This window comes from Ambystoma mexicanum, chromosome 7q (assembly GCF_040938575.1).
Source record: "Ambystoma mexicanum isolate Mex_15411 chromosome 7q, UKY_AmexF1_1, whole genome shotgun sequence".
NCBI classification, from domain to species: domain Eukaryota; kingdom Metazoa; phylum Chordata; class Amphibia; order Caudata; family Ambystomatidae; genus Ambystoma; species Ambystoma mexicanum.
Window position 1 is genome coordinate 156,716,266 of NC_090941.1, and position 27,748 is coordinate 156,744,013.

Genomic DNA, 27,748 nt, shown 5'->3' on the forward strand with positions numbered 1-27,748 from the left:
AATATTGTGGGATGTTCTGACCCACTAGGCTCTGCCCTGCAACATCACTGTGTGCTGCTTTCATCAGAAACAGGATGGCCGCCAAAAAGCTCTATGCGCTAAAAATCTCTGAGAAGAGCGCAGGGAAATCTGAAAAATAGGCTGCCAATCTATTTTGCCCATGTCGGTGGTAAAACAGGAGACCACACTGCCAAAACTTGTCATTGGGCTGCCCACAGAGTAAAATGGAAATACCTAAAAAGGCAGGGCTGCATTGCCAGGAAAACCCAGAAGTGTTTTAAAATCTGTTTTTCCTTGGCTGTTGAAAGTGCAAAATCATGGTTCCCAAACATCAGAAAAGATCCAACATCCTTGTTGGGTGTTAACCATCACCTTATTTAAGAAATCCCCATGAGCACAATGTCAGGAGAAGAACATTTCATCATAAAACAATCCACATTCAAAAAGATGCTTGCCTGGAAAAATCTGTCAGATATGGCCGCAGTACCGCCGCTCGCCTGTGTCAAAGCTGTCATTTACTTATACTGGCAGTTTAAAACTTGTGTCTTAAAATCAAATCGTGGAAAAGAAGAGACTTGCCATCAAAAGCAATATAGGTTGCTACAATTCAATCTCTATATTTGAAAAAGACTGGAATTATGAGATCTGTGGGTATATTTGTTGAAAATGTAAGTTTATTTAGAAAAGACAATTTTAAACAAGGGATTTTAAAAGTGAACTAATGTTGACCACATAACTTCATAGGCACATTCCACAGTTTGCCCCAAACAAAGGCATCATCCCCCTGCTCTCTGCTCAGGAACTGTCATTGAGTTGTTAATGGAGGTGGGAGGAGATTTTGGCCTGTTGCTCTGAGGAGAGACAAAAGACTCCCTTGATTGAAAAGATATGCAGATTCAACTGTCAACAGAAAACAACTGCCAGCAGGGAGGGAGCCTGAGTGCGCTCTGGACCCAGCAAACCATAGAGGCGGGGCCAGACAGATTTGTGTATCTTAGATTACAAGAAAATATCTTTTTGAAAAAAGACTCATAGAAAACTGTGAATAATTTGTAAAAATCTGTAAATGTATAGGTTGTTAAAATGAAAATGTTGCTCACCGTTTGAAACTACTCTGAGCTCTGTGCAATGTTCAGAGACAGCGCTACCAACATTTGGATGTTGTAGCAATTGTGAAAATGCTAGAAATATGAAACTTCACAGGGTTATGCCCAGATGTCATGCGCATGTATGGAGAAAAATGTGGACAGATCTGACACTGGGTACCCCACCAAAAGCGTGAAAAACTGTCAATTTTGAACCAAAGCTCTCACTAAAATGAGACTCGGACGGATACGTGCTCTATTAAATCTGTAATGTGAATATGTATTATTAGCAAGTTGGTGATATTGTGAATGATTTATGTAAAAAATAGATTTACTGTACTGAAACAAAGGGGAGGTACTCCCTGGATTGTCAAATGCAGCATCACTATGACACTAGATTTCTTTCTCAAATCAGGAGAGGGGAAATACTCTGACCAATCGGATTCCTAGAGAGTGGGGTTAGTATAATTCAGCCTACCCACCACTTTGGGAAATACATAAATAGGGACACTTTAGGACCTAGAGAGACACACAGATTCACCCATCAACTGACTTACTGGCGAAGCGCTCTGCAGGAGGAACCCAGATCCAAGACTCCAAAACTCTGAAAGCAAAAGGCCCAATTCCAAAGCTGAACCCTTCTCAGCTGGCCTTTAAAATCTTGAAACCTGATTTTAATCCCAGACTTCGAAGGGGCACATCAAAAATTGAACAGCCGGGCTGTGCTGTTTCTGCTTCTTGCCAAGAACTCTTGCTAGAATCCAGAGATCCATACCAGTAGATCAGAGCTGTAATCGGATAGCTGTAACCCAGAACCAACCCATCGGATCCAGTCCAGAGGCCGTGCAGAGACCAGAGTGCAGTGCTGAGTGCCGAACCAGGTGCCTGACTCCTGTTCGGTGGGTTAGCAGAATTCCAGTCCAAAACCTTTGACCAGATCTTTGACGTGCCTATTCCAAACCATAGTGGTGAGTATCTATAGCATAGAAATGTCCATAGCCAGTATCTCATCCTTAAGTAATCCAATCCAAAACCATTCTATCATATCCAGAACTGCATTGTAGAATCTCTTTTGTCTTTTCTGAATCTTTCCCTCATCCATATAGTCCTTTGTTAATGGTAGTGATAATATCATCTTTGTGCTAATATATGTGTTGAAGAAAGACAAGTGTCTTGTGGGCAAAAGTCAGAGCAGAGGCGCCGCTGTTCTGGTAGCTGTCCATTGGGTATCTTGCATCTTCATAACCTCCTTAGTGTAAAGAGTATCTCTGTTTGTAGATTCAAAAGCGCATCTTTCATTTGAAAATCTTGACTCTTTCTAAAAAAAAAAAAAAACGACCTCTGCTAAAACCTCTAACTTCTGAACCGTACATGCTAGAAACAAAGTTTTCTGTAATCGAGTTTCTCGCGCGCTGAAAAGTTTGCCACAAATTTGCATTTGGCTCAATTTCATCACGTGTAAAACAGCTATTCTTTACATCTGACCTCAGAATTCCATTTTCAATCTGCTAGTTATTCTATCATCCGTGCTAGTGTTTACCTGAAACTATACAAAGCGGCTCCCACTAGTTTTGAATCCTATTTAGAGAATTAAATACATTTTTCAGTGTTTTTCCCATTCATTCAAAACCACATTCATAAGCATTTGACCTGTTTTGAAATCATTCCTGTTTCTCTCTGCTTGCTGGGGGGAATTGTGATTGAAACTGTATTGGTTGAGATTGTATATTCCTGAAACCTGTTTTCTCTCCTTCCATCTCTATATTGCATATTAGGGGGGATTGAGTAGTATCAGTGCGAAAGAGTGACGTTGCATTTGACTGAACCCACACAAAGTTTTATTCTATGCTACATTATTCTCCTCATCCATGCTCATTCTGATTAAAGAGACTGTTGTGACATCACCCAATGGTGATCATTGTATAAATATTAATAGTGTGATATATATATATTTTTAAAATCCATAAAATAAATCTTTTAACTTTGAAAAACAACCTGCTTCTTGTTTCACTAAGACCGGGGGGGGGATTCAAAGAGAGGGGCGTGATATAAGGGTACATCATTCAGAAATAAAAGAACTTATAGACAAAAATATATAATTAAGGATTCCAACTGTGCATCACAAGCTAGGTATTGCCTTAGGTGGAGTGCCAGGTTGAAATCACTTACAAGATTTGTTGCTTTACTAGGCAGCGCGGCGCAATGCTGTGTTTCTACAAAGAAATTTGCAGAAATTAATGTAAATATCTGAAGCGTTCTGCCAGCGGAAATGCCATTGTACTGGCAAGTTCCATGATTCACTTACTGCTGTGTGATGAAACTTCAACTCGTCTACTGGCTGACTCGCTCCACTCATACGAGGACCGAAGTGAAAGAGAGCTCACTGTTACTATTGTACACAGGAACGGTAGTCATGGTGAAAGTTCAGAGAGAATTCCAAGATGGAGTACGATCTTAGTTAAGTTCCTACAAACAGGTCGACCATCTTGTAATGGAATAAGTATAACCTTGTGCAGCCCTGAATTCATCTGAACCGCTTGGTCATATAATCCTTTTCTCAGAGAACCGGTGAGGTTATCAATGCTATTTGCTTGGTGTGGTTAAGGATTGTCAAACTGTCAACGTGCTGCCCTAGAATTACAAGGAACTGCTTGGTCATATCATTCATCTCTCAACGGAACAACTGAATAATAAATAATACTATTAGCATAGTATGATTTGGAAATCTCAAACTTGAGAAATAGATTGCTGCCTAACTCCGGACAAATTCCTCTCTGGGTGCTGACAAGCTGAATATACCTGTGCTGATCTGCCATGCTATTCAGTGCATGACCAAGGATATGTGAGGAACAAGCCTATAAGTCTGTTGTGTGACGCCCAACAGGTGATGATGAGGTGCTGTCTGACCGTGCTCACTAGGCCATAAACCCTGATGACCAGTGTGGGTGAGAAGCTTGACCTATGTATGTGGTAATTTGGTCTATACGGATATCAACTATCTTAATGGCATGTTGGTTAATCACCTAAACTTATTACCGGTCTGTCAAAAGCAAACCAGTACCATCAAGGATGAACTTCATATTAAGTCTGTATATATGTTGCTGAACTTTCATTAGAGCAAGGATTTCAGTTTCATAAAAAAAAATACAGATTTTATTCCTAGTTCATTCCACTAAAGATAGACATGTTAATTCATCTGTACCCTTATAGAAAACAGTTAAGATCCAATTCCTAATATTCCACTAGGGGAAGTCAATCAAGTCGATCGATCTAATAGGCTTCTCATTGTGCTCTCTTTCTTTATACATCTTGTCTGATGTCGCTTGTATAAATGACCTATAATACCTGAAATTTAAGATGGGCAATACTATGCCCTTTTTCCTCAAAGCGTCTTGCCAGCACTGGTGACAGGTTTTTGTTCCTGATGCATGATTTATGTTCATTCATCCTCACACAGAATTTTCTTCCTGTTTCACCCACGTAATAGATACCACATTGGCACCTGATACAGTGTACTGCATTCTCGGTGAGGCAGGTAGCATGACACCTTAGTTGGAGCTCTCCTGTTTTTGAATGGAATACAAATTCCCCATTTGCAACGTTATTGCAATTTCTGCAATTCAAACACAGGAAAGTTCCATGGGGTTGCCTCTCTTGTCTTTCCTTTTTTGCACTTGGTGTTAACCAATAAATTCCTTAGGTTGTTACTCCTCTGATATGCAAAAACTAGGGGATTTGGGAATAAATCTTTCGTCGCTAGTGAGGCTATTCCAATGCTTTGAGATGCATCATCTAATCGGTTGGCTTTTGGTTGAGAACTTGGATACAAAAACCAAGGGTGATGCTTCTTTGTCTTTTACCTTGTAACAGGCTTTCTTGTGTGTCTCATCAATTTAGATTTTGCTGTTGGGAGGTCTTCCCCTGGATAACCTCCTTCGCCTAGTTTCTTGAACAGTCATGCAAGCTCACCTTCACATTCTCCTGGATCGCTAACGATCCATTTGATCCTTAGCATCTGTCCATAAGGCAGGTTTCTGAGTGTGTTTGGCGGATGAAAACTTAATCTATGAAGTACATTGTTCCTATCTGTAGGTTTAGTGAACAGTGTGGTAGAGATGGTGTTGTCACGCACTTTAATCTGTACGTCGAGCTAATGTACACCTGGGCTGCCGATCTCTGCGGTGAACTGTATACTTGAGTCTATCGAGTTTATGTATATCAAAAACTGGTCCTATGATGCTCGATTGCCATACCATACTCCAAAAATATCGTCGATTTACCTAATCCTTGTCTTGATATTGGCTGACCACTCAGGATGTCCCAGTATGTATGTAGTTTCATATTTATAAATAAAACTGTTGGCGTATGCTGGTTCCATGGTTGCTCCCTTAGCGGTCCCTGATGTCTGTAAATAATAGCGATTACCATGCTTGAAATAGCAGTTCTGTGCAAAATACAAAAGGGTCATGATGAATTCTTTGAATGCTCAGATTCCTTCTTCTTGTAATGGCATCCATTCCACTGCTTCTTGTCCTAGGTTGTGGGGAATACTTGTGTATATGCTGTTAACGTCTATGGTGAATAGAATGTCATCAACTGAAAGCTCAATATCATCTAGTATTTGTAGAAAATGTGTGTGTCTTCTGTATCAGTGGTTGGAGAAAGTGATCAATGTAAGAGCCCAGTGGTTGTAGTGTCTCTCCTGTTGCTGTGACGATGGGGCGACCAGGTGGGTTGTTCAGATGTTTATGAATCTTAGGGAGCAGATAGAAGTTTGGTTTTGTGTATGGGGTGTAGACAAAAAAGCTTTTGTCTTATTGGAAATCCATTAAATTTCTCCAGCTTGGTGTAAGATTACCTCTAAATTGGCTGCAATTTTGTTGCTTGGATCATGATGTATTGGGGTATAGACAGTTGTATTGTCTGGCTGACGTGTACATTCCGCCATGTAGTCACTGGTGTTTTGAATCACAAGGGCTCCACATTTATCTGCTGGGTGGACAATGATCAGAACATCCATACCCTCCCTTCCGATAAATATGATCTTTCCTTTGATTTAAACTGTGAAAACAAGAAACAACCATTAATATCTTGAAAATCCTCATATAAACAGAGTGAGTTAAGTAAAACGAAAACCGGAATATGTGATGAAATTAAGAATCAGAATGTTGGGGACTGGGATGAGGAAGAGTATCTCAGAGGAACAGAACTGCAATATGCAATCTAGTGTTTGGAACAATCCACACCTGAGTGGGAATTTTGACTATTTAAATCCACCTCAGGTGCATACGCAGGGGAGTAGTAGTAGTTGTAGAAGTTGTTGTTCATGGCCATTTATGCAGAAGGGGCAGAACAAAGACGCGGGGACCACTGCTGTGCCTTTGGCAGTTAATGATGCTGAGAGAGGGTATGCAGTGATTATATCAAATCTAAAATAACGAATCAAATTACCACAAATACAAAAACAATGAAAAAACGAAAATACCTAATTTGGGAAAAAAATGGAAATGGGATTGGGAATGGAAATAGTAGTTTTGGGTGGGGGACAGTATTAGTAAAAGAAGGGGGGTTGGGTTTGAGGGAACACCCCCAAAAACAACAAAAAGGAAAGGGGTTAATTTGGTATTAGTTGGTTTGTATTAGTTGAAAAACCGCTAACTGTTTGCCACACTTTTGAATGTCTTACTAATGAGAAGTGTTTTGGCCTAAAGATTATGTAAAAAGGAAATGAAAGGAGAACGTGTGTAATTACAAAAAGTAATAAAGTAATCCTAGTGGCAATAGTCACTTCGAGTCCACTGTGCTTGCAATCTAGTTTAGGGTAACCTAGGCTGCAGGTAACTGGTTCAGGGGGGGTGGGTGCCTTGCCTGTGTACACCAAAAGTATGCGATCAGTTAGAACAGATCCAGTCACACAGCGCCAATTATGTTAAATTGTAATATGCTTCAATCACATATGTTATTTATTGAACTGGTGCTTCAGCCTGACATGTGTTTTGAGCATAGACGTGCTCTTCTTCGTAGGCTGATAGAACATTGTATCAGTTTGAAAATACCGTTTACATATACACATTGGTCTAACCCGGCACCAAACAAAGCGTAACAAGTCCGCAGTTCAACATATATTCATGTGCAATCAAACACAAAAGTGTAATTGTGGTAGCAGTTTCATAATTACAAACAAACATGGGTCAATCGTATGTACCCAAGCATAATTAAAGCACATAATGTTAAATGATCAACACCATTGATACACAATTATTATTGAATGATGAACAAAAGGACAAGATAAAGGAAGAAAATCAAGGGTAATAGGGTCAAGAGAGAATAAAAACAATAGATTAGAAAAGCTTACATTTAGGTAGAGTCAGGTAATGAATGCGCAACTGAGTGGCAGAGCGCCCAAGTCTAGATACTAATATATGTAAAAGTACCTTGTGTGCTGTGGAAACTTCCAAATTCTCAATTAGATCGTCAGGTTTGACTACCTACTGGCACTCTGTTTCACATACTCAAAGTAACTCATATTCATAGGAAGACCGCAAACTCATGGTCTGAATTTAGACCAGAATGGACAGTTCTGTATTTACAGATAAGCCTGGCTTCTAACCTGCCCAATTTCAAGGTTAGGTTGCCACCACGTGGTGACAGCATAACCTTAGCCAGTACAGCAAATTTAATATCTGATTTGTTGTCCATTTAGTGGCAGTTTTGCCAGTGGCTGGCTAAAGGGTATTTGGCATCTTGGCTGGCAATCGTGGATAGGTGTTCCCTAATGCGAATATTTAAATGTCTAATGGCACTGTCTATATATTGTAAGCCACATACACATATGATGCAATAAACACATTTTGTGTTACAATTGATAAGAGTCAATACAGTGCTCCCCAAGTTTATCAAATTCAATTACAGATGTTTCAAATGCATATGTGCACATGGAGCAATTTCCAGATTTGCGAAATCCCTTGTTCTGGGCCATGTGTAGCCATTACCTACTCTGGTTGGTGTTGTTCATAAAAGAAGTGCTTTTTTCAGTAGGTTGGTGCCATCACAGCCTCTCTGTATGAATCTATTTTTGATACATTCACTGTCAACTTGAAAGTCTTCGTTTTTGGAGCAATTTCTCCTCGCCCTTATAAATTCTCCCTTGGGGATGTTGATAACTTGTTTCTTGTGTCAACTAGCCGCGTGGAGTAGGGCATTCACAGATGTGCTTTTGCAAAAGGTTTTGGTTTCAAAACCCTGATCTGTTATAGAAATGGTCAGGTCAAGAAAGTTTATGCTGCTATGACTATACGTGCGGGTGAATTGTATCCCCACTTATTGGAGTTGAGGTAATTCACAAATTGAATTAGGTCAGTCTCAGTGCCTGACCAGATTAAAATCACATCATCTATGAATCTCTTCAATAGGTGAATGAATGAATTGTACGGAGTATTTATAAGTTCAAATTCCTGCTCAAAATGGTGCATAAATATATTTAATTATCACTACCTTAATGAAAGAAGATGTCATGCATGGTAGACATATAACCTCTGGACCTGGAACACCGTCTTCACGCAGAACGAGTTATGCTAATAGAACTGCTAAGCCTTTCTATTCTAAATGGAGGTTGTTTGATATCTTGCCTGGAAAACGACGTTTGCATTATTCATGTCGTTGAATTCACATGATTCAGGATGATCACGTGTATTCCTGCATTCCTTTTATAAGCAGCGTGGAGATGTCGCTCGCTGCTTCTGATTGAACCAACATGGCATTTTATGGTAGCTGAAACCTTGGTCTGCGCCCTCGCATCTCTTCAGTTACATCTTTGGCTTTCTCCTGTGTGTTACTTTCACACGTGGACTCCTGGGGCTGCATTCAAGAAGTTACGGCAGCTTTTCCTGTTCACGTCTATTTTTCTACACGCTACCTTCGGCTGTCGTCCATTAGGAGACCAACAGACGTTTTTTTTCTTCGCGAGTCCTGGCAGTCCTGTCTGTGTGTACTTCAGTCACGTGTATAAACACGCACGGGTTCCTGATATCTTTGCGTGCTGTTTTCCTGGCTGCGTGTAAGTTTGGTGCGTGTAAATCCACACACGGTTTCCTGAATTCTTCAAGCGTGGCTGTCCTGGCTGCGTGTACTTTTGTCGCGTGTAAAAACACACGCGGATGTCTGAAATCACCACGTGCTGCTTTCCTGGCTGCGTGTAAATTTGTCATGTGTAAATCTCACGCAGTTTCCTGAACTCTTCAAGTGCGGCTGTTCTAGCTGCATGTACTTTGGTGCGTGTAAAGAGACACGCTGGTTCTTGAACTCTTTAAACGTGCAATTTCGCACGCAAGTTGTGTTTCGTTTTGGATTTATCCCTGGCACCTGTGATGAGATAACAGGTGGACTGCATTTCATCATTTCTGTTCTACGTGGGAAAGGAAGTATTGCCGACAATTGTTTATTTGAAGGTGATTGTGCACAGTACTTTGGACGCTATCCTGTGGTGTACCAACCCGGTATCTAGCGTGAGCCTCGTGCTGTTCGGGATAGGTTTCCCTTACTAACCTTCCCTCCTTTTGTCGTTGTTTCAATTCCTGGATTTCTTCAGAGACTTGTTGGCGGAGCCTCCAGTTCTAGGTCTACAGGTTAGTGTTGAACTAGGTGCTATTGCTGTGCTATTAGTGAGAGGTTTAGTTGGGACATTTTCTCATTATACCTTATTGTATCCTAGGCTTACTTCCAATGATGTTCCCACGCCCTTTCCAGTGATCCCTCTCTCTGCCTGTTTTATTAGTCTTAGATTTATATCATTTGGAAGGTCTATTTTTGACTTCACTACTATCAAGCGGTGTGATTCAAGGATCCGGAAGAGCCCTACCAATTGTATCCTTTATCATTACCTGTATCCTTTTTCATAAGATACTTGGGTGAATTATGACAGAAGAACAATATCTGAGAAAGGTTTTGATTACCATTCTCCATGAACAGAGGGGACAAGTATTAAAACCTCTGTATGACTACCATTTGGCAAAGCAAAGCAGGGGCAATATCAAACCAGAACTGTAACCAGCATTGCCAAAGTAAACAGGGGGCAATCTGTAAAACAGATAACCAGCATTGCCAAAGCCAAAGAAGGGTAATTGGAAGAAAGAGGGAAAAAAGTTTTCTTGGAGAGAGAAACTTGATGAATCTAAAACATTATCAACAGTTACCAGGTGTAATAGTGACAGCTCAATGATGGCACTGAAGTAGCCCTCCTTGTGAAGAGTGGAAAGGGTGAGAGGAATATAACCTGCAGTATATGTGGACATTAAACAGTGGAACAAACGGCATCAATGGGTGTTGCATTTTAATGGAAGAAGTTTTGAATGTTGTTGTTCAACGTCAAGACTTTACAGATGTTTTGAAGTAACCTACGCCGGAGAGTACTTGTAGCAGTGTTAGGAAATTCATCCTGGCAGGAGAGAACACCAGGAAAAGGGATTTAGTTGTAGTCCTCTCAGGTTCGTGAACCAAGAAGAAGACAAGTACTCCATTTTGGTGAAAGGTTGGGATGGAAAGAAAGTAGCAACACCACTAATGTGTTTGATGAGCTGTGGTATAAATGTAATAAACCACTCTTCACCATTAAAGAAACTATAAAATATCCTTACATTTTCATTTTCTGTCAGGTGAAGTACCCAACTATATAATGCAATGCTATGTATGATGGCGATATGTAAGGAATTGTGAAAAATATTGTAGTTGGTCCAATGTTTTCCTAATGTGTCAACTAGATGTAAGCAGCTTCTACATAATCCCAATACAGAAATGTACTCCTAATTATGGTGAATTTGGATAGCCCATAGTCCTGCCAAGTGGTGACCTAGCTAAACTGCGTTTTAGTGGCTATCAATGTTATGAGCCTTCATTTTACTTGCTAGATGTTCATTCCTGCACTTGTTGTTCCTTTCCAGTCCCACCCTCTTTCAGTGGGCCTACTTAGAACAGATTTGTGAGGATATATATCTAATTGCATTGGGGATTTAATACATGCTTATGGGTTTTTCTTTTAAGGCACAGAACTGGTATGGCCTCTCACAGCTCAAGCCAGCTTTCACCCAGTCAACTCGACTCACCAGTCTCTACTTACAATCCGGTCCTATTTACTCATTTTGCTTCGAGTTTGTTCTGGACTAGGCCATGTTGAGTCCTCCCATCATTTCAAGGTTTTATTCCACTTCAGCACTCCTCTACTCTGACAGGGTTTTCCCAACTGCTGACTCCTGAGAACCCCAGAGCTCTCCCTCCTTTCTGTGGGTCTGGACTTGAATAGGTCACAACACTGTCATTTGCCATAATTTTCGATAGGTTGAGGCTTCATTGGTTCCTGTAACAAGTTCACACTCCCAGAAACAACACCCCCTTAATTGATGGGTCAAATTTTTTTAGAAATGTGACGGGAGTGGTTCTGTATACTTTTGTAATCATATTTCTGCCATAACTTTGGTTCTGAATTTTTCCCATCATTAAAGTAGACATTTTAAAAATTGTAGAGTGAACCCGCATCCTAGGACATTCTACATGCTTCCATAGTGTGTACGATGAGTTATTTAAATTATATAATTTTATTATCTGATAAATATTAATATATCATGTTTAGTCTGAGGTCATGGGGCAGGCTCTCCCATGTCCAGAACACATTTTGCCTTTCTAATGGATTAAAGTGATACAAAGTTACAGAGAAAAATGTGTTAAATTGATTGCTTTCCCCCCACATATTCCTCATTAGATAGATATCCCTTCCAGCGTCAGCTGCTCAGAAAACTTTTCAACAGGAGGTGTAATGCTCCTTGAATTGGCCGTTGATCCATCTTGACCCGACGTGGTGCTTGTCGACTCCAGATTGGATGTCAGTCGCCATACATATACTATGTCACCATGCCTCCGTACCTCAGTTGCTTTTTCCCGCTCACTCAGCATGCTGCTCATTAGGAGCGACTCTCATGAGAGAAAAACGTTCACTCGATTTTCTCACAATTGTGATCCGAAATTCGATGTGCTTGCCAGTATGTCAACTCCCAAGATGTCGGGATTCAAGAGATGCAAGGATTGCAACTCTAAAATGTCATTAACCGACCCAAACATGATATTCGTGTGCTGCCTCAGGTCTGGCCATGTCACCAAGTATTGCGGATCCGGACAAAAGATGAATCCCAAATCATTGCAGGTGCGGGTGGCAAAGCTTGTGTTGGAGCGTCTGCTTTGCTTTTAAAGTCCCAGATCGTTGCAGCAGGAGACGCAAGGCCCTGCTCCAGGCAAGGAGGATTGGTGCTGAAAGAAGACAAATAAGAGGTCCCATTCGAGAAGCCACTCGTCATCTTCCTCGTCTTATAAGAAGCGTTATTGACACAGAGTGGGAGGCCATTAAGGAGTAAAAGCTCAAGATGGTTAAGCCAGCCACTGCGGGCACGGTTCTGACCTCGAAGCAGCAGGCCATTACGGTCAGGCTTGAGGCCGACTGTTGCTAAGTCGACCGAACCACCAAAGCTGCCGATAGCAGAGTTTGATTTTCCCTGAGTTGAGGTCGTCATTCTTCTAAACGATGCAATCTATCTTCGACGATGGTGGGGATGAGTGGCCTCTCAACTTAAAGCTGGTGCCTGGGGCCGGGATCGAGCAGATGTGATTTCTTTTTTCCTCCGACCAGGCCAACCTCATCACCCTACCGGAAGGGCTGCAGGACTACAGTGGCCTGGTCAACCTCCTCTGATCTTGACATCCAACAGGTTAACCCTTATGGGCGTACACATGCCCAATACCGGAGAACAGTGGATAGAGTGGTAGATGCTCTAGGCCTGTGTGGCCCGGGAACTGATTGATATCTTAGCTAGAGGTCCGCTGGCCGAAAGAGCACTACCATTTAATGTGGCCACAGCGGATACCATCTCCTCATTGTGGCATAGGCACTGCTCTACCCCTCCAGTGGATTCTGAGCATACGTATCTTTTGACCCACCCTATAGGGCTTGGTGGTTCAAGCAGCCCCTATTCATACGAGAACGTCCACGCCCACATTGAATTTCCCTGCTGATGGGAAGCCGAAAAAATGACTCCCTTGTGCAAAATATCTTCTCCTCCAGTAGCATGGCTCTGATAGCCATGAACGCTTCATGTGCATTTGCTGTGTATATGCACGGCCTGTGAATTATGATAGAGCAGGTGGCAGAGCATATCCCAGCAGGAAGGTTTTCTGTACCTGGTGGACGATGCGAAGGAGGTAGCCTACCAAGCTCTGCAATTGGGCCTGGACGTTCCATAACTATGGGGTCAGCAACAGTGTTGCGAAGGAAAGCTTACCTGCACAGTTCAGGGTTTTCAGCCAACGTGTAGGTGAAATTGCTGACATCCTAGGCTGATGAGTATTTGGAGAAATGTAAAGACTGTAAGCTAGCTGTGAAGTCTCTGGGCCGGGCTGTTCAGCAACCGTCCAAGCCATGTTTTAGCTCCTCCTCCAGAGGAATAGGCTTCTGGTGGTACATACCTTTTGAGACGAAGGCAAAGCCACCACAACCCAGGCACGGGCAGAGATGTTTTCTATGCTCTAGAAGGAGCAAGCGGGGAGTGGGGGACGGGAGTTCTAGGGGCCAGCAGACAATGGCAGCAGCTGCAGAGAAAGCTCCACCCGCAAAGCTGCTTTGAATAATTCTTCCCCCACATTTCCCCAGTTAGAGGGAGATTGGTGAGCACTTGCCCCAGTGGCAGGAGGTAACTTCTAATGCCTGGGCATTGCAGCCCATCAAATGGGGGTACGGTCTATCCTTTTTGAGAAAACCCCAGGACGGGCCACCCCTTGGTCCCCTAACAGCCAGAACAGGAGCTTCAGGAGGAACTGAGAGCCCTGTTGTTGAAGGGTGCTGTGGAAAAGGTACCTCCTGATCAGAGAGGATTGGACTGGTTTTTCCTGGTACCTAAGAAAGTGGGAGGACTTGTGTCATGTTGGACTTCAGGACCTTGAACAAGTAACTGAGGAAGGACAAATTCAAAATGGTGATGCTACGAGAGATGCTCCACGCTCCACAGTCACAGCACTGCTTGTTGTTGTGGGATCTAAAGTAATCCGATTTCCATGTGCCCATCCACCACAGGCACAGGAGATTTCTGAGATTCCTCATAGGGGACAGACACCACCAGTGCAAGGTGTTACACTTTTGGGTGACCTCTGCACCCAGGGTCTTCACCAAGCTGATGGCAGGGATGGAGACTCATCTCAGGAGATCCAGCGTTCATGTATTCCCATACTTGGACAACTGGCTGATCCAGGGAAAGTCATTAGAGCAGGTCTTGTCTCACATTGAAGACACCTGCTTGCTGCTGCACAGGCTGGGCTTCTCCCTAAACTTTCAGAAGTCTCGCATGACACCAGCATAGAGACCACATTCATCGGCGCGGTACTGGACACTTGAGATGGGAAGACTCCCCACCATACCCCCCCGAGGAGAGAGTTGTCCATGTCAGGCGAATGGTTGATCTGTTGCAGAGCCACGACAGCTTGCCAGCGGTCCCCTTCCTCTGCAATGAGTTCTAAGTGCGGGTGGCCAGGGGATCTTCCCTATGCCATCCCGGGACCATCACCTGCTAGCAGATGTCCCTAGTCCAAGGCAAGGGACTTTGCCACAGTACCTAAAGTAACTAATGTACAATTCATATATTCTGACCAGACACAATACAATTACAGCCACAAAATAACGTAATACATAGTAGTATTTATAAATATTCCATGATTAATACAGAAGCAAAAGAAAAATCATTAGGATTGTTTTATGTACTCGTTTTTATACTGTGATCTGAAACACCACAGTCTCTTGCAGTGCTGAATGTTGGTAAATAGTTATGAATTTTAATATTTTACCCACATGTCTCATCTTGTTTTAAAGGTACAAAAGTTATAATCGATGATTAAAACGTTGGGCTTCGTTAGAAGTCCTCAGCAACTTTTACTTTTTTCAGCCAAGCTCTAGTTTTTTAAAGTTTAATTATTTTTGCCACTCTAAAAAAAAAAGAAAACAGATTGGTAGGTGAGATATCATGAACAACTTTTCTAATGTAACCAACCAGTCAACATCTTTGGAAGCAAACCATGTAATTTCATTAAACTATCAATCCTATATTTTCAAAGATTTTTTTTATTTATAATGCAAAACATGTTTTGCATTTCCAGCCTCACATTTCAGATAAATGAAAATTTCACATGTGACATTTTTGAAAAATGTAAATGACAAAAGTCAAATATTCCCGTTTCACACATCTAGCGAAAATCTGCACACATGTATTTCAAGCTGCATCTGTTAAAACAGCAATGAATGCAAATCTGTCAAAAGAATTGCCAAAATATTAAAACCAATTTCTCAAGTTTGATTCCAAAAACAAAGATATATTATATTAAACTTCACGCTTGGTATTTTGTCTTCCCAAGTCGAGAATGTTCATTAAGGCAATCTATTTGAAAAATGTAGAAATGTGTCCACAGTGACAAAGTGCCTCCATCTAGCACCCCAAATGTGTCTAGAAGGGACTTCATGTGTACACGCAAGCTTTAGCACGAGTGGAAATACATCTCTTCACCAGTAGGAGAACAGGAACACTGACCTCTGACGAAACCGCTCTGGAGAAAAATAAAAATGAACTCTGAAATGATACATTGGCTTTCATAACCTTACTCCCTAGGCCATGTGATTAAAAGTGTGAGCAGGATGGCCTCCAGTCCTGAAAGTCCTAAAATTAGCATAGCCCCAGATCTTTTCCAGACCTAGCAACACCCCTGGTTATGGGGCCCCTTGCAAATGGTGTGAAGATATGAGAATTATGAGAAGTGGAGGAGACGCCACCGACGAGTTTCTGTAGAGTCCTCGAAGAGCTGACCTAGTGGCGGTAGCTACTGAAGTCTTCAGAAGAGGAGGCGCAGTAAGTGATGAGAGCAGAATGGCACTCTGATTTGGTTGGGATGGAGCCAGTTGGAAGACCATACTGCAAAGCACTCAACCATACTACAAATCACTAGTTAAAGGAATGGTGCTGAGCCCTGGAGAGTTGCCCGGGGTGTACAAGATGGTGAACACAACACCAGGAGATCCTTGAGAGACCATGTGGGAGCTGGAGTGACATGACAGATGTTTGGAGTGGAGGGTGGTGGCCCAACAAGAAGCATGAGAATCCACTGAGATTGCAAGTCTAATGTAAAACCCGAAACTGAATAAGAGGGACAAGACCAATTGGAATAGAGACCTACGAGCTAAGGGAATCCGAGTTGGTTCTGATACTGCATGTGTGGAAATGCAGTTTAAGGAACAGCTTGCTTAGTAAGGGGCTGGGAGATGGGGAATGCTCAGATTCTGAGAACTGTAGTCAAAGTACCAAAGTATCTTTCTGATACTCTGACAAAAGAAGACTTCTAAAGTTGCTTGGTTGGAAACGTTTTCATACCAAAGCGTACATTAAAGACTTGGAGTAAACATCTGGCATTGCATTCTGGGAGACAACATGCTGAAGTATATACACAAGACTTTGTGCAAGAGAGAAAGCACCGTTCTGCCAAAATTAATATTATTTTCCTTGGAGAACTGAAATAGTATAGTTGTAAACCTAAATTACAACAGTTGTTGGTGTCTGGCCAAGATGGCAATGTCTGTTAATGACAGAAAACATCAAACATGAGTGGCACAGACACAAAATGAAATAAATGGAGCCATTTTTCATACTTGACCAAAGAGTAGAGCTTGGGAAGCCTGTGGGCCCACAATCTGCACAGTGAGGCTAACAGTACATGCTACATCCTTTGCGTCCGGGAACCGGCATGGAGGGTGGGGGTTTGCTCGGCTGCATATTTCTCTGTGGGGCTGTGGAGCTAGTAACACCCTCAAGGTACTAGGAAGCGCCGTGAGTGCAGCTCTGTGCAGACAGTGGGTGTGCAGCACTCCTTCAGTCCCAGGACAGTGAAAGAAGTGCAGATGTGTATGCAGCATGCAGCATCAGACAGAAGGACCCACAGCTCTGCGGCTGCAGTGCTGGCTGGAGGGAAGTGCTGCTATCCTTCATGCCAGACTATCGGGCAACAGACTGGAGACACCCGTGTTGAGCTATACTTTAAAGGGAGGAGTCCATGATGGGAGGCATAGAGGTTAGATTGAGGTTTCAAGGCTTCCAGTGGGAGCTGGTGAAGAAGAGCACAGTGGGCAAAGTAAATAGCGCAACCCATCCACCCAGTGGGCCAATAATTGGGATGGCACCAATGCTGATACTGCTGGCCACTGGTGGTGTTCGGTTATGTTTCCACTGCATCAGCGCCTCTGTAATTATAAATGTTAGACTTGCTGTGTCGTGAAGAGTAATAGGGCCTCTGTCCCCAAGTTCCCCACAGAGAGGTAACAATCTACTCTCTGTGCGAGCCTTGAAGCCACAGGTGTTGGTGTTGTTCAACAGGAACCAGGCGCAACCGCAGACCCCAAGGCTGTGGGAAGGAAGCCAAGTATTAACACAAACATTTACAGTACAAGTATGAAAACAGGCACACCGTAAATACCCAAAGATCTTACCTAAACCCGATAAGGGATTGGCTGGGATCGGGAGTGGTGGTGCAAGGGTGTGCGCAGACAGTCCCTGAAGCCTGGTAATGCTGGCTGTCAACACCTGGATGTCTCGTGGCACTTGGTATGAAACGATGCTTGAGCATGACTTTAACAGATGGGGCGAGGCAAAGGCAAATCCAATATGCAGTCCGAGGTGGGATTCCGAGTGTTGATGAAAGGCGAACAAAGCAAGAGGAAGATCCAAAGGCAGTCCAAAGTTCGTAATCCAAAGGTCAGTATTCCGTGTATCTGTGCCGAACAGGTAGTGGTGCCAAAGGTTGAATGAGGAAGCAGGCCGTGATCCGTGAGCCGAGGTAGAGTACCGTGAAACTTGAATCCTGAGACGAGACACTGAACAGTGTTACGGGAAACAGCTGTGAAGCGACGAGCTATTCGAATAACCCGGCTTTGTGTGGCTGCCGATCATGTGAGCGGATGACAAGTCACGTGATCGGGAAAGCGTCCCGTAACCAGGAAGCGAACGCGGTCAGCGGAGTCTGCCTGCTCGCAACCTCCAAGGAAGCTGCCAATGGAAGCGAGGAACATAGTGAAGGCGGGCGCCACCCTTGCCTTGCAACAAGGACCGCCCACGCTTCCCTCGCACCACAGGTAGCCTAGAACCCTGAACTAATTGTGACTTTGGAAACTTAGCGCTATTACTGGTCGAGGAGGTATCGTGAGTGTGAGAGGTGATTTTACTCCTGGTATTGGGTTGTGTGACCTGTTTGGAATTCCTCTCGCGCATGACAATAAATCCCTGCAATGCGGGGCATACAGGGACTCCTGTAAAATGCCTACACCACAGGGCACTTCGTTGAGGAAAACCTCGGATCTCAACGCGCACCAGTGGGAGCTGTCATTCTGTCCTCCTTGTGGTACATTGCTGGTCAAATAAAATGAGAAGCAGGGAAGTAATTTGAAGTACTGTGAGAGAATCACCATTTCCCACTGCATTACTGAACACTCGATTGTTCCCCCTTTCAGAGACCATTACTGCATTTATTTTATTTATTGGGTATTTATAATGTGCCTATACACAATGTGTTTTGGGGCACAGCAAGACAAGAGGGTGGGGGAACAGGGAGAACAAAACAAATGATCCTACTTGGCCTTGTGACATTAACGTGCACATGCAGTTAGAGAAGTGCAGGGGAGAGGATTGCCCATCAGGGTGGAAGGGCCTGTGAGAAAAAGCGAGTGCCAGGGGAGGCCAGGTGGGTAGAGCCAGGGGAAAGCAGAGTGTGCAGAGGAAGGAAGGTCCACAAGCGAAGTGCGAGGAAGGGGCTATAAGGGCTGCACGGGTGCAGGCCCAGCCAGAAAAGTGTGGGTGGAGGGGCCCGGACGGGCAGTGCAGGTTGAGGGAGGTACAGGCAGGGAGACCAAGTGCAGGGGAAGACTTGATTGGGGGGTGGGGGCGGCAGGTGCCCTGAACATTCGGAAGGAACCAGGGAGCCAGTCAACAAGCAGATGGGGACCTTAGCAAGAGAGGGGGGAGGGAAAAAAGACGAGAAGCTTACGGAACTTAAGGAGATCCGGCTCAGGTTGGAGAGGGGCAGGGAGGCCATTTCAGAGGGAAGCACCTGCGGAGGAGAGAGATCTACCCCTGCTCTCTGCTTGGAAAAGCATCTGATCTGCAGAGAGTTAGAGCTATAAGACTGAAGGGCTCTAGCAAGGAGGTATTTAGGGAGAGAGATCTGGATGTGGCAGGGTCCCAGGCCCCAGAAGGCCTGGTGGATGATGCAGAAGGTCTGGAACTTGATCCTCGCAGCAACCCGGGAGCAAAGGGAGAGATTTTAGGGTTTGAGAGATGCAGTCCCTGAGCTTGAGGCCAAGGATAAGTCTTGCAGTCCTATTCTGGATTAGTTGAAGGGGGCAAAGGGAGGAATTGGGATGATTGAGGAAGAGGCTGTTGAAGTAGTCCAGCATAGAAAGGACCACAGCTCTTGAGATATTGAGTTTCTGGGAGAAGTTGAGGAAAGGAAGAATGCCTCTGAGGAGGTGCAGCTGAGCATCTGAAAGTGGCCTTCTTGGCAAGGTCCATGATGTGAGGAGAGAAGAAGAGAGGAATCGAAGATGACAAAAAGGTGTTTAGCCTCACAGGAGCGAGAGGAGAGGAGGCACATGGAGGGCGACCAGAGTGTGTGAGCGAAAGTGGGAGCAGGGGTTGCAATGAGAAGGATCTTTGTCTTACTGGCATTAAGGTAGAGATTGTTAGCAGAGCACCATTCCTGAATACCAGACAGGCAGTCAGGAATGAGAGAGGGGGTGGAGGAGGGAAGCTTGAAGGAGAGCTGCATGTTATCCACACTCGAGAGCACTCTCTCTTAAACACTTTTGATGATTTTTGTCTATTTTGAAAGTTTTTTCCATCAACTCTTCTGGTTTTGTGCTGTATCGCTTCTCGCCTGCGGCAGTGATGTCTCTGCCCATTCCATTCCCTTTGGAGTTCGAACCTTCCATCTAAGGCCTTCAGGAGTCCATTGAGATGGCAGACACAAGGAAGAAAAGCCCTTTTGTAATCTGAAGAACGTTCATGTCCAGGATCTTCATGAACAGTGTCTATACTGTCTGTATCTGAAGTACGACTTGAACACCTGTACCATCTGCCAGTCATTCTCATTAAAGCCCAACAGGTCAGTGGCTTGGTGGATGAAGGTGCCGGAGCCTCAGACTCGGCCTCTATCCATAGTTATGCCTCTGCCAGGCACAGCAGACCCCTAGAGTGCACTCCCTCTTCAAAGAGGTCAAGGTCCCATGAGGAATGTTCCCGGGGGAAGAAAGCAAAGAAGGGACATGGATCACACACTCAGCTTCTCCCTCATTGACTGTATCGTTGACGTCTCTGTCTATGCCTGCGGTAACATCATTGACCACTTCAGCGCCGAAAACGCCTTAGTCAATGGTTTCATCTTCCAAGCAATCTTCAGAAAATCCATGACTACAATTCCATCGACGGCACCATCGTCTACGACCCCATTGATTACACAATTGGCCCAAATCCCCATTGATGACGAAATCCTCCTCGATGACGGCCAACCCATCAACGACTCAGTCGACCACCTCCTAGACTAGCAAGGCAACAACATCAACTGGTAAAACCACTTGTGTTCCGCCAACAACTCCGTTGCCAACCAAATCTTAAACGCTATTATCATCCAAGCCTATGCCATCACCAAGCATGTCTGCATCGTCAATGACACATGTACAGACCTTTGGTTTCCACATTCCCAAGGGGAATTTCTGTGGACAGTGATGTCCTGTCTGCATTAACCTACATCCCCCGGCCAACTCGTGGTCAGGCACTGTTTTCAGTGGCTCCGTATGCACCGCCTGCAGTTCCCTGTCCATCCATGGCCCCTCCTGCACAGATACTACAGAAGGAGGCTTATTCGTACATGGAGGTTCTGGAAGGTTGTGTCTTCATACAACGAAGAAGCGGTCAACATGCCTCCAGCAGGTCCACCTAAACAAGGCCTTACTCTACCTCAAGGGCCCACTCAGCTCCTCCAGTGGCACCTCAAACTTATCTAAGGCCTCCTCTCCCAAGAGCTGTGTCGATGGATTTATTATCCGCAGTGTTTTGGGAGATTTAGCATGCCCAGATTGGGGGATTTACCATGGATTTTCCCAATTAGACATGATTAAGCATGGCTATCCCTGTGGATTATTGAAATATCTATTTAATTGTAGTCTGTCTGGGGGATGTTCAGGAGTGATTAAGAGAGAGAGTGGGTATAGACAGTGGAGCTAGACAATTCCACCTACACTCATTTTAGTTCCATAGCAATTACTGCCAAACTTGCTTACAGTAACTGCCCTTGGTTTGGCAGAATCATTGCCAGATTTCTAGTATGTTAACAGCAGTGTTAGTCCTCGTTCATAAAGTTTGTAGCACTCCATCTGGGATTTGGAGGAATTGGCATTGACTCAAATACCACATATGGTAATTTCTCTAGTTTTTGGCGTTGGCGGATATACCAGCACTTGCCGAATGGGCATTTCTTCCACTTTAATGGTAAGCCTGGAATTTGGCAGAGCAGTAAAAGTGGCAGTAACACTATTGGTACTAGGGAGGTAAGGTGGGCACCACCTAAAGAGTAAAAGCCAAGTTAATACAATAGAAAAAACATTCTGAATATTTAAATGGTGCAAATCAGTGACCACACTGCACAATGTAGAAAGTCTGCGAAAAGCAAAACTGAGGAAATATTCCTCAGTACAGAAATGCTGCAAGTATTAACTTCAATCTCTTCCAAATGATACCAGGATATTCAAATTCTGCATTTGCATTAATTGATCTTTTCTGTTTCATTCTTCACAATCTTTTCTTTACTTTACTGATTACCTATGTACCCTGAAGACTTTTGGCAGTCACTGAACTATATGAACACTATATTGCTTAGTTTCCAGTGGATCAAAATCATCTTCCATTGACACAAACCTGGTGTGGATGTTTTTACAATTTGTATGTGTAATCAGAAGACTGTTGGTAAGGCCTGATGTCCAATTAAATAGTTGGTAGGATAGCAGAGAGGGTAAACTACCTCCTGCTAAGATCTTTGCACAAACAACAGTCTCCTAGGTTGGGTTCTTAGCCAGAGTACTCGGTTTATTGACTTGCATAGTGAATAAGAATAAAGGAAGCACCATTCAGTTAGTTAAGTAATAGCATCCGCTGTTAACTGCTTTTGCCACTGCACTAGGTATTCTGCTTTTACTATGTTGTGTTTGACTTTGATGCTACAGTGCATCTTTTCCAATGTTGGGGCAAAAGTGATATGCACATTCCCTGCATTTCCTGTGATCTGCTCCATCATAAAGCTTTTGTCTTGCTCCACAAAATTGACATGTGCACAATAAGCAAAATATAATCTTGCATTGTCCATAAAGATGATTTCTTTATTCAAATAATGATGTATCCTCTGTCTTTTCTGCAGATTTCCAGTCACTTTGTGAAAATGTACACTCAGCCATTCACCCCAGAGCAGTGTCTGCATAACTGTTTGATACTTGTGAATGCTTTTCGTGCTATCAACCTTGATATTGATATTCAGGTAAATGATTCTGTACTACACATGACAGCCCACATTCTCACTTATATTTTGTGTATATTAAATCTTATTTTTTCATTTTACTCAGGATATTGTTTTAAATATTGAATCCTGTCAGTCGGACACAACAGAGAGCTTTGTGGTGGCCAGAGGGGGTTGGTGTTACTTAGGGGGAACACATAATCGCTGTTCTTGGAATTCTTACTTTTGAGGTTCTGCCTGATTTAGTAGCTTCTCACCAGGAGGAGCTGCCCAGTAGACCACAGTTGTAGAGAAGATGGAAGGTGGGTATCCTGGGCTATTCTTGTGCCCCTGTTCCATAGGCTCCATTGAGTATAGGAGACCTGACACCCCCATGCAACTACAGGAAATACTTTTAAATTCCAAGCTGTAAGGCAAGACTTGTACAAGATGGAGCCTTGATTGTGGAGGAATGCTTTTTGTCCCTAAACATTTTGTACCCAGTAGGGTGGATGTCATGGAGAATCTGGGTTGCTGATCTTAAGAGTCTTGCTATCCAGTAAGAAGGGTGCTTGGAGAGGTCAGTGTCCACTCCCGGTGGGTCCTGTGGGGCAAGTTAGAGTTTTAATGTGGGTTTGTCTCTTCTTCTGGGAGTCCGTGTAAGCACATGAGGGCTATGGTGTTCTGATCAGACTTCCACAGAACACAAATGATCCTACTGATGCTTAAATTTGAGGGTGGTGTTCGATGTAGCAGAGTGTAGAGAAAGTTACAATAATGCAACCTTCGCTGAATTAACATTATCAGTTCTATTTTTCTCGGTTGCCTTCATATAACTGCAAATGTGGCTCCATTTTGAGGATGAGAATCTTGAAGTGCCAGGTTATTATTGAAGTCTATGTAAAAAGGACGAGTATACTCGTCCTTGGCACTTAATCAAGTGGGTATTGTTTGTTTTCTCAGCCATTATCAGTGTCACTTCACATACTGTAGCTTATACTTTCAATTAAACATGTCCTCTGGAAAGTAAGCTTTGTGAATGACTAATCACAATTGTATTTTATGTTGAGGATGGGAACAGTGCTGTGTGGTTACAGACGTGCCATCATTAATTTTGTACTCTTTTCTAATATATATGATAGGTTATTTATAACGTGCTTAATACCCAGAGGTTTCTAAGCGCGGACCCGGGGATCGAACCTGTGGTGCTCTATGTCGTCTTGCTTCCAAGACGAGCACGTTGCCCCTGAACTATCTTCCATAGACAAAGTCTTATTCGTATTCCAAGTATTATTTGCTGTAGGATGTCTATAAGACTGAGATTGGGTAGTAACTGTTTTTTTTATTTGTCCAGGGATCTGCCATGTTTGGCTATCCAGATGTTTTGGACTATTAGTCCCATCAGCACTGGCTAACAACTCAATCGCGAGGAATCAGGGAGTCCTAGTCCAAAGTATCTGGGGAGCCACAGTTTGCAGACTACGTTTTGGTTTGAAATATCGTTTGCTATGAATGTAACAGGGCAGTTAGGGATGAGTTAATCATGCATGCTAATGAACACTGATCAGAAGTCTTGGGTTGAGGTTAATAGAAAAATAATCAAAATTATCTTTGTCATTTTAAACTTTGTGAGTCCGGTGTGTGTGGGAAAGACTTGTAAACTGCATACTACTTACAGTCTCTTGACACTTATAGAAACTTGATGGTGGGCAGTTGGGCTCTAGACCGTGGTAAAAAATAGGTTTCAGATTCCAAAAGCAAAGGAGGTTTTGAGTCCAACATATGGTTTTAGGTACTAGCAGCTCATCATAGTTTACAATCGGGGATTTAGCTGGGCTCACTGACCTACTAGAAAGAAAATGCAGTCAACCAATTGTAGCCCCACATGTAGTTTGTAATGAAAAATGTAAACTACAGTTCCTAACATGCAGATCTCTGGGGCTAGATAAGGGTGCTCCTTGTGTAGTTAGGCCAGTTGTAAACTCAAACTAGATACAATATAGTTAGTGGTGTGCTAAAAATATTTGTTCCAAATCGATAAAGGGAGAAGGACTGATACAGGAAATTATCCTAATAGCTCTGCTTTATCTTATGAGCGCCCAATTTCTTTGACCTGTAACTGCCACATTTACCTCCCCAGAACACCTATTTGGGGTTCTCAAGTGTCTGACTGCCCACAATACCAACTTGTTGGTGTATGCGTGGTTAGTGGATCTGGACTCCAGATTGGCAGACTTGTTTGGATCCACAGGCCCACAAGAAAAGTCTGAATTTGCAGGAGAGGTTTGCAAATGTGTGGGAACATTTCATAAATCGAGCACCCCAATAAAACACTAGAACCCCTCCCAAGCACTTACCAGTACAAAAAGAGGCAAGTAGGCAGCCTAGCCTGGCAGAGAGTTACACCTGCTATGCAGATAGTAAAAAGAGAAATCCAAATGCTGCTGCCCTCTAATGACTTTAGGCTGGCCCCCTTAGACACCACATGGCCCAATCAGGAGAGAGACATACCTTTAAAACACATGTGCAACCAATGAGCTCTGGTCACAAACAAGTAGGTGGGGAAATTGCCTTTAAAAGATAGCCAGATAAAGGTTTTCAGTCTGTGGGAGAGCTGCTGCTGGAAGACTGCATGTCCTGGGAGACCCGCAAGCAGGAGGTCTTGGTATGCAGAGGGGCCAAAAGAGGGGAGCCCTTACAACCAGTACTGGTATACGGTTCCTAAGAGAAGTGTGGATGTATTTGGAACATTTAAAAAAAAAAGAGATTTACTGAAGTTTGACGAGGGGGAAGCTTGTCAGCAGGAAGTAGTAGAGCTGGTTGTCAATAGAGCTACAGACATGTTCACAGTAGGGGGAAGTTTGAGTCAATGACCAAGAGGAGCAGAATTTCGTAGCATCGACATAGCAATACCACCTGTGTGAGTGAAGCAAGGGTTATCATCTCGCGAGAAAAAGAGAATTTTAGTACAGGAACCAGAGAGCATAAGAAGGGTGATAGAAATGGATACTGTGGTAAGAAGAAACGTAGAACATACCAGCTTGGAAAGGGAGAAGAGTGACATTGCTAAAAAAGCGATATAGGAAAATATCAGAAGAGAGAGACACTACGGTAAGATTATGGGAAAGCATAGAGGAGAAAATATCTTGGTAAAGGAAAAAGAATTGCGAGGAGGGAAGTGACAGGAGATTGGAATTATGAGGGGAAATGAAAGACTGACGGCATTGAGCGTGGCAATGAAGGTTTGAACTCATAGCGAGAAGAACCACTAAACCCTATGGGAAAAGGAAGTAAAAGCATGGAGTGGTGAAATCGACACAGGCCCTCAGAGAACACAAAGAATGGGATACCTACTTCCTAGATAGAAGACCAGGAGGGTCAAGAGGACCCTGTAGATCCAGGAGGAGGCATACAGGTGGGTGGGGGAAGGGGAATGAGACTGTACAACTACGCCAGGGACAGGAAGGCCAGGCCAGGATTAGACACAGTGGGACAAAAGCTGTGGCAATTTTGGAAAGGAGCAGGGACAAGTCGAGAGAGTAGAGACATGCTTTTCTGCTAAACCCCACAAGCAGACACTAAATATTGGCAAAAACACCAAACTCTGCTCCAGGCTAGTGGGAAGTTGTCGGCCTGCTAGAAGACTGCACTACAGAAATCGCCTTGGACACAATGAGCAGGAGGAACCTAAAAGCATGTGGTTGCCTGCGCACTGTGGTTCAATAGCTGGAGAAAGTGTAAAACTCCAGCTAAGGGTCTTAGGATGGGACAGCCCCCCAGCAGTCTGCCCGCGGGAGGAACGCTGACATCCTGCGTGAGAAGCAAAGCTTTCAATGTGGACTTTTACCTTTTGGCTGAGACTTAAGGGAACTTTGAAACATTTGTTTTATGCCCTTCACTTGGCTAGGATTCGTTGGGTTCTTTTCTGGTACTCGATGGGAAGATTGTGATACAATGACAATTATATATGTACTATAGCTGGTTTATCACACAGGAGGAGGTAATGTGAGCTCTCCAGTATTTCAATGTTGGTTACGATGGTTGAGCCAATCATATTTGTTTCTTTACATTCTGGTACTTGCTGCTTTCCCATTAGAACTGTTGGGACACAGACACTGGACAGCACAGAATGAAGCAGGACCACATGCATGGGACAACTTATGGTCTATGGGACCATTTGATGATTTCACTCTTTCTAGTGGCTCCATTTGATGCTTACTGGAACCCCACTGGTGATCAGGCCTTTTTCCACAGGGCCAAACTACTAGTCAATCCCTTTGTTAAAAAAAGCACATCATGCCAGTTATCAGTGATGGATGTTCTGAGCAGACATCTAATTATGCCCATGAATGGTAGCATGAAAGTGGGTCAGTCTTCCTTTTTCAAATAGTTAAGATGTAGCAGAATACGTTCTGCTTCATTATATTATCACACAGCAGCTTGCCTGACATTCAAAATGATCACTTAGCACAACCATACGAGGTTGGTCTTTCCTGTTCGTAGGTCCACTTCTCTGGAATCACCTTAAGCTCAACCCACTTTCAGAACTCTAGATGTTAAGAAAGCTCTGGAAAATGTATTCTTTCACAATTTCAGCAGCAATGGTGGAGGTTCACTATTGAATCAAAAGAAATGTGCATTTATTTCATGCACGAATAAAAGAAACTTGTTTTTTAAGTACTGTTCTCTACATTTCTTTTGAAAATAGGACAAATACAAAATAGACCTTAAATTATGAACACAGATATGTTACCTTTTTATCAAACACTAAAAAACACCACCACAATTAGCAAAATATGAACACTAAAAGCATCTCACCCTATTTATAAGCACTGTAAAAGTGTTTGACTGCAGATCTGTCATACATCCTGATATACTGAAAACGTGTGGTATATGACACCGGAATCACTGTCTTTTTGTTGGGTTATTTATGGAGCACCAACTCGGGAATTTAGGCCGTATGATGTCTCTCTTTGACGTTTTCTTGTATATATCAACCCTCTCTAGATGCACTGATCGCCCCCTCCCCTTGCTTCGTACATGTTCCTTTCCCATCTATTAAAAATGTT

General features: G+C 43.3%; 1 protein-coding gene across 1 annotated transcript in view; it reads left to right on the plus strand.

Moving 5' to 3' along the window:
• CFAP47 (cilia and flagella associated protein 47) overlaps positions 1 to 27,748 on the plus strand; it is a 3,369,192-nt gene that overhangs the window by 1,137,761 nt on the left and 2,203,683 nt on the right. The window contains exon 35 of the mRNA XM_069639370.1: positions 22,605 to 22,721. Within this exon, the coding sequence (XP_069495471.1) occupies positions 22,605 to 22,721 (117 nt within the window). The remainder of the gene's footprint in view (positions 1 to 22,604; positions 22,722 to 27,748) is intronic.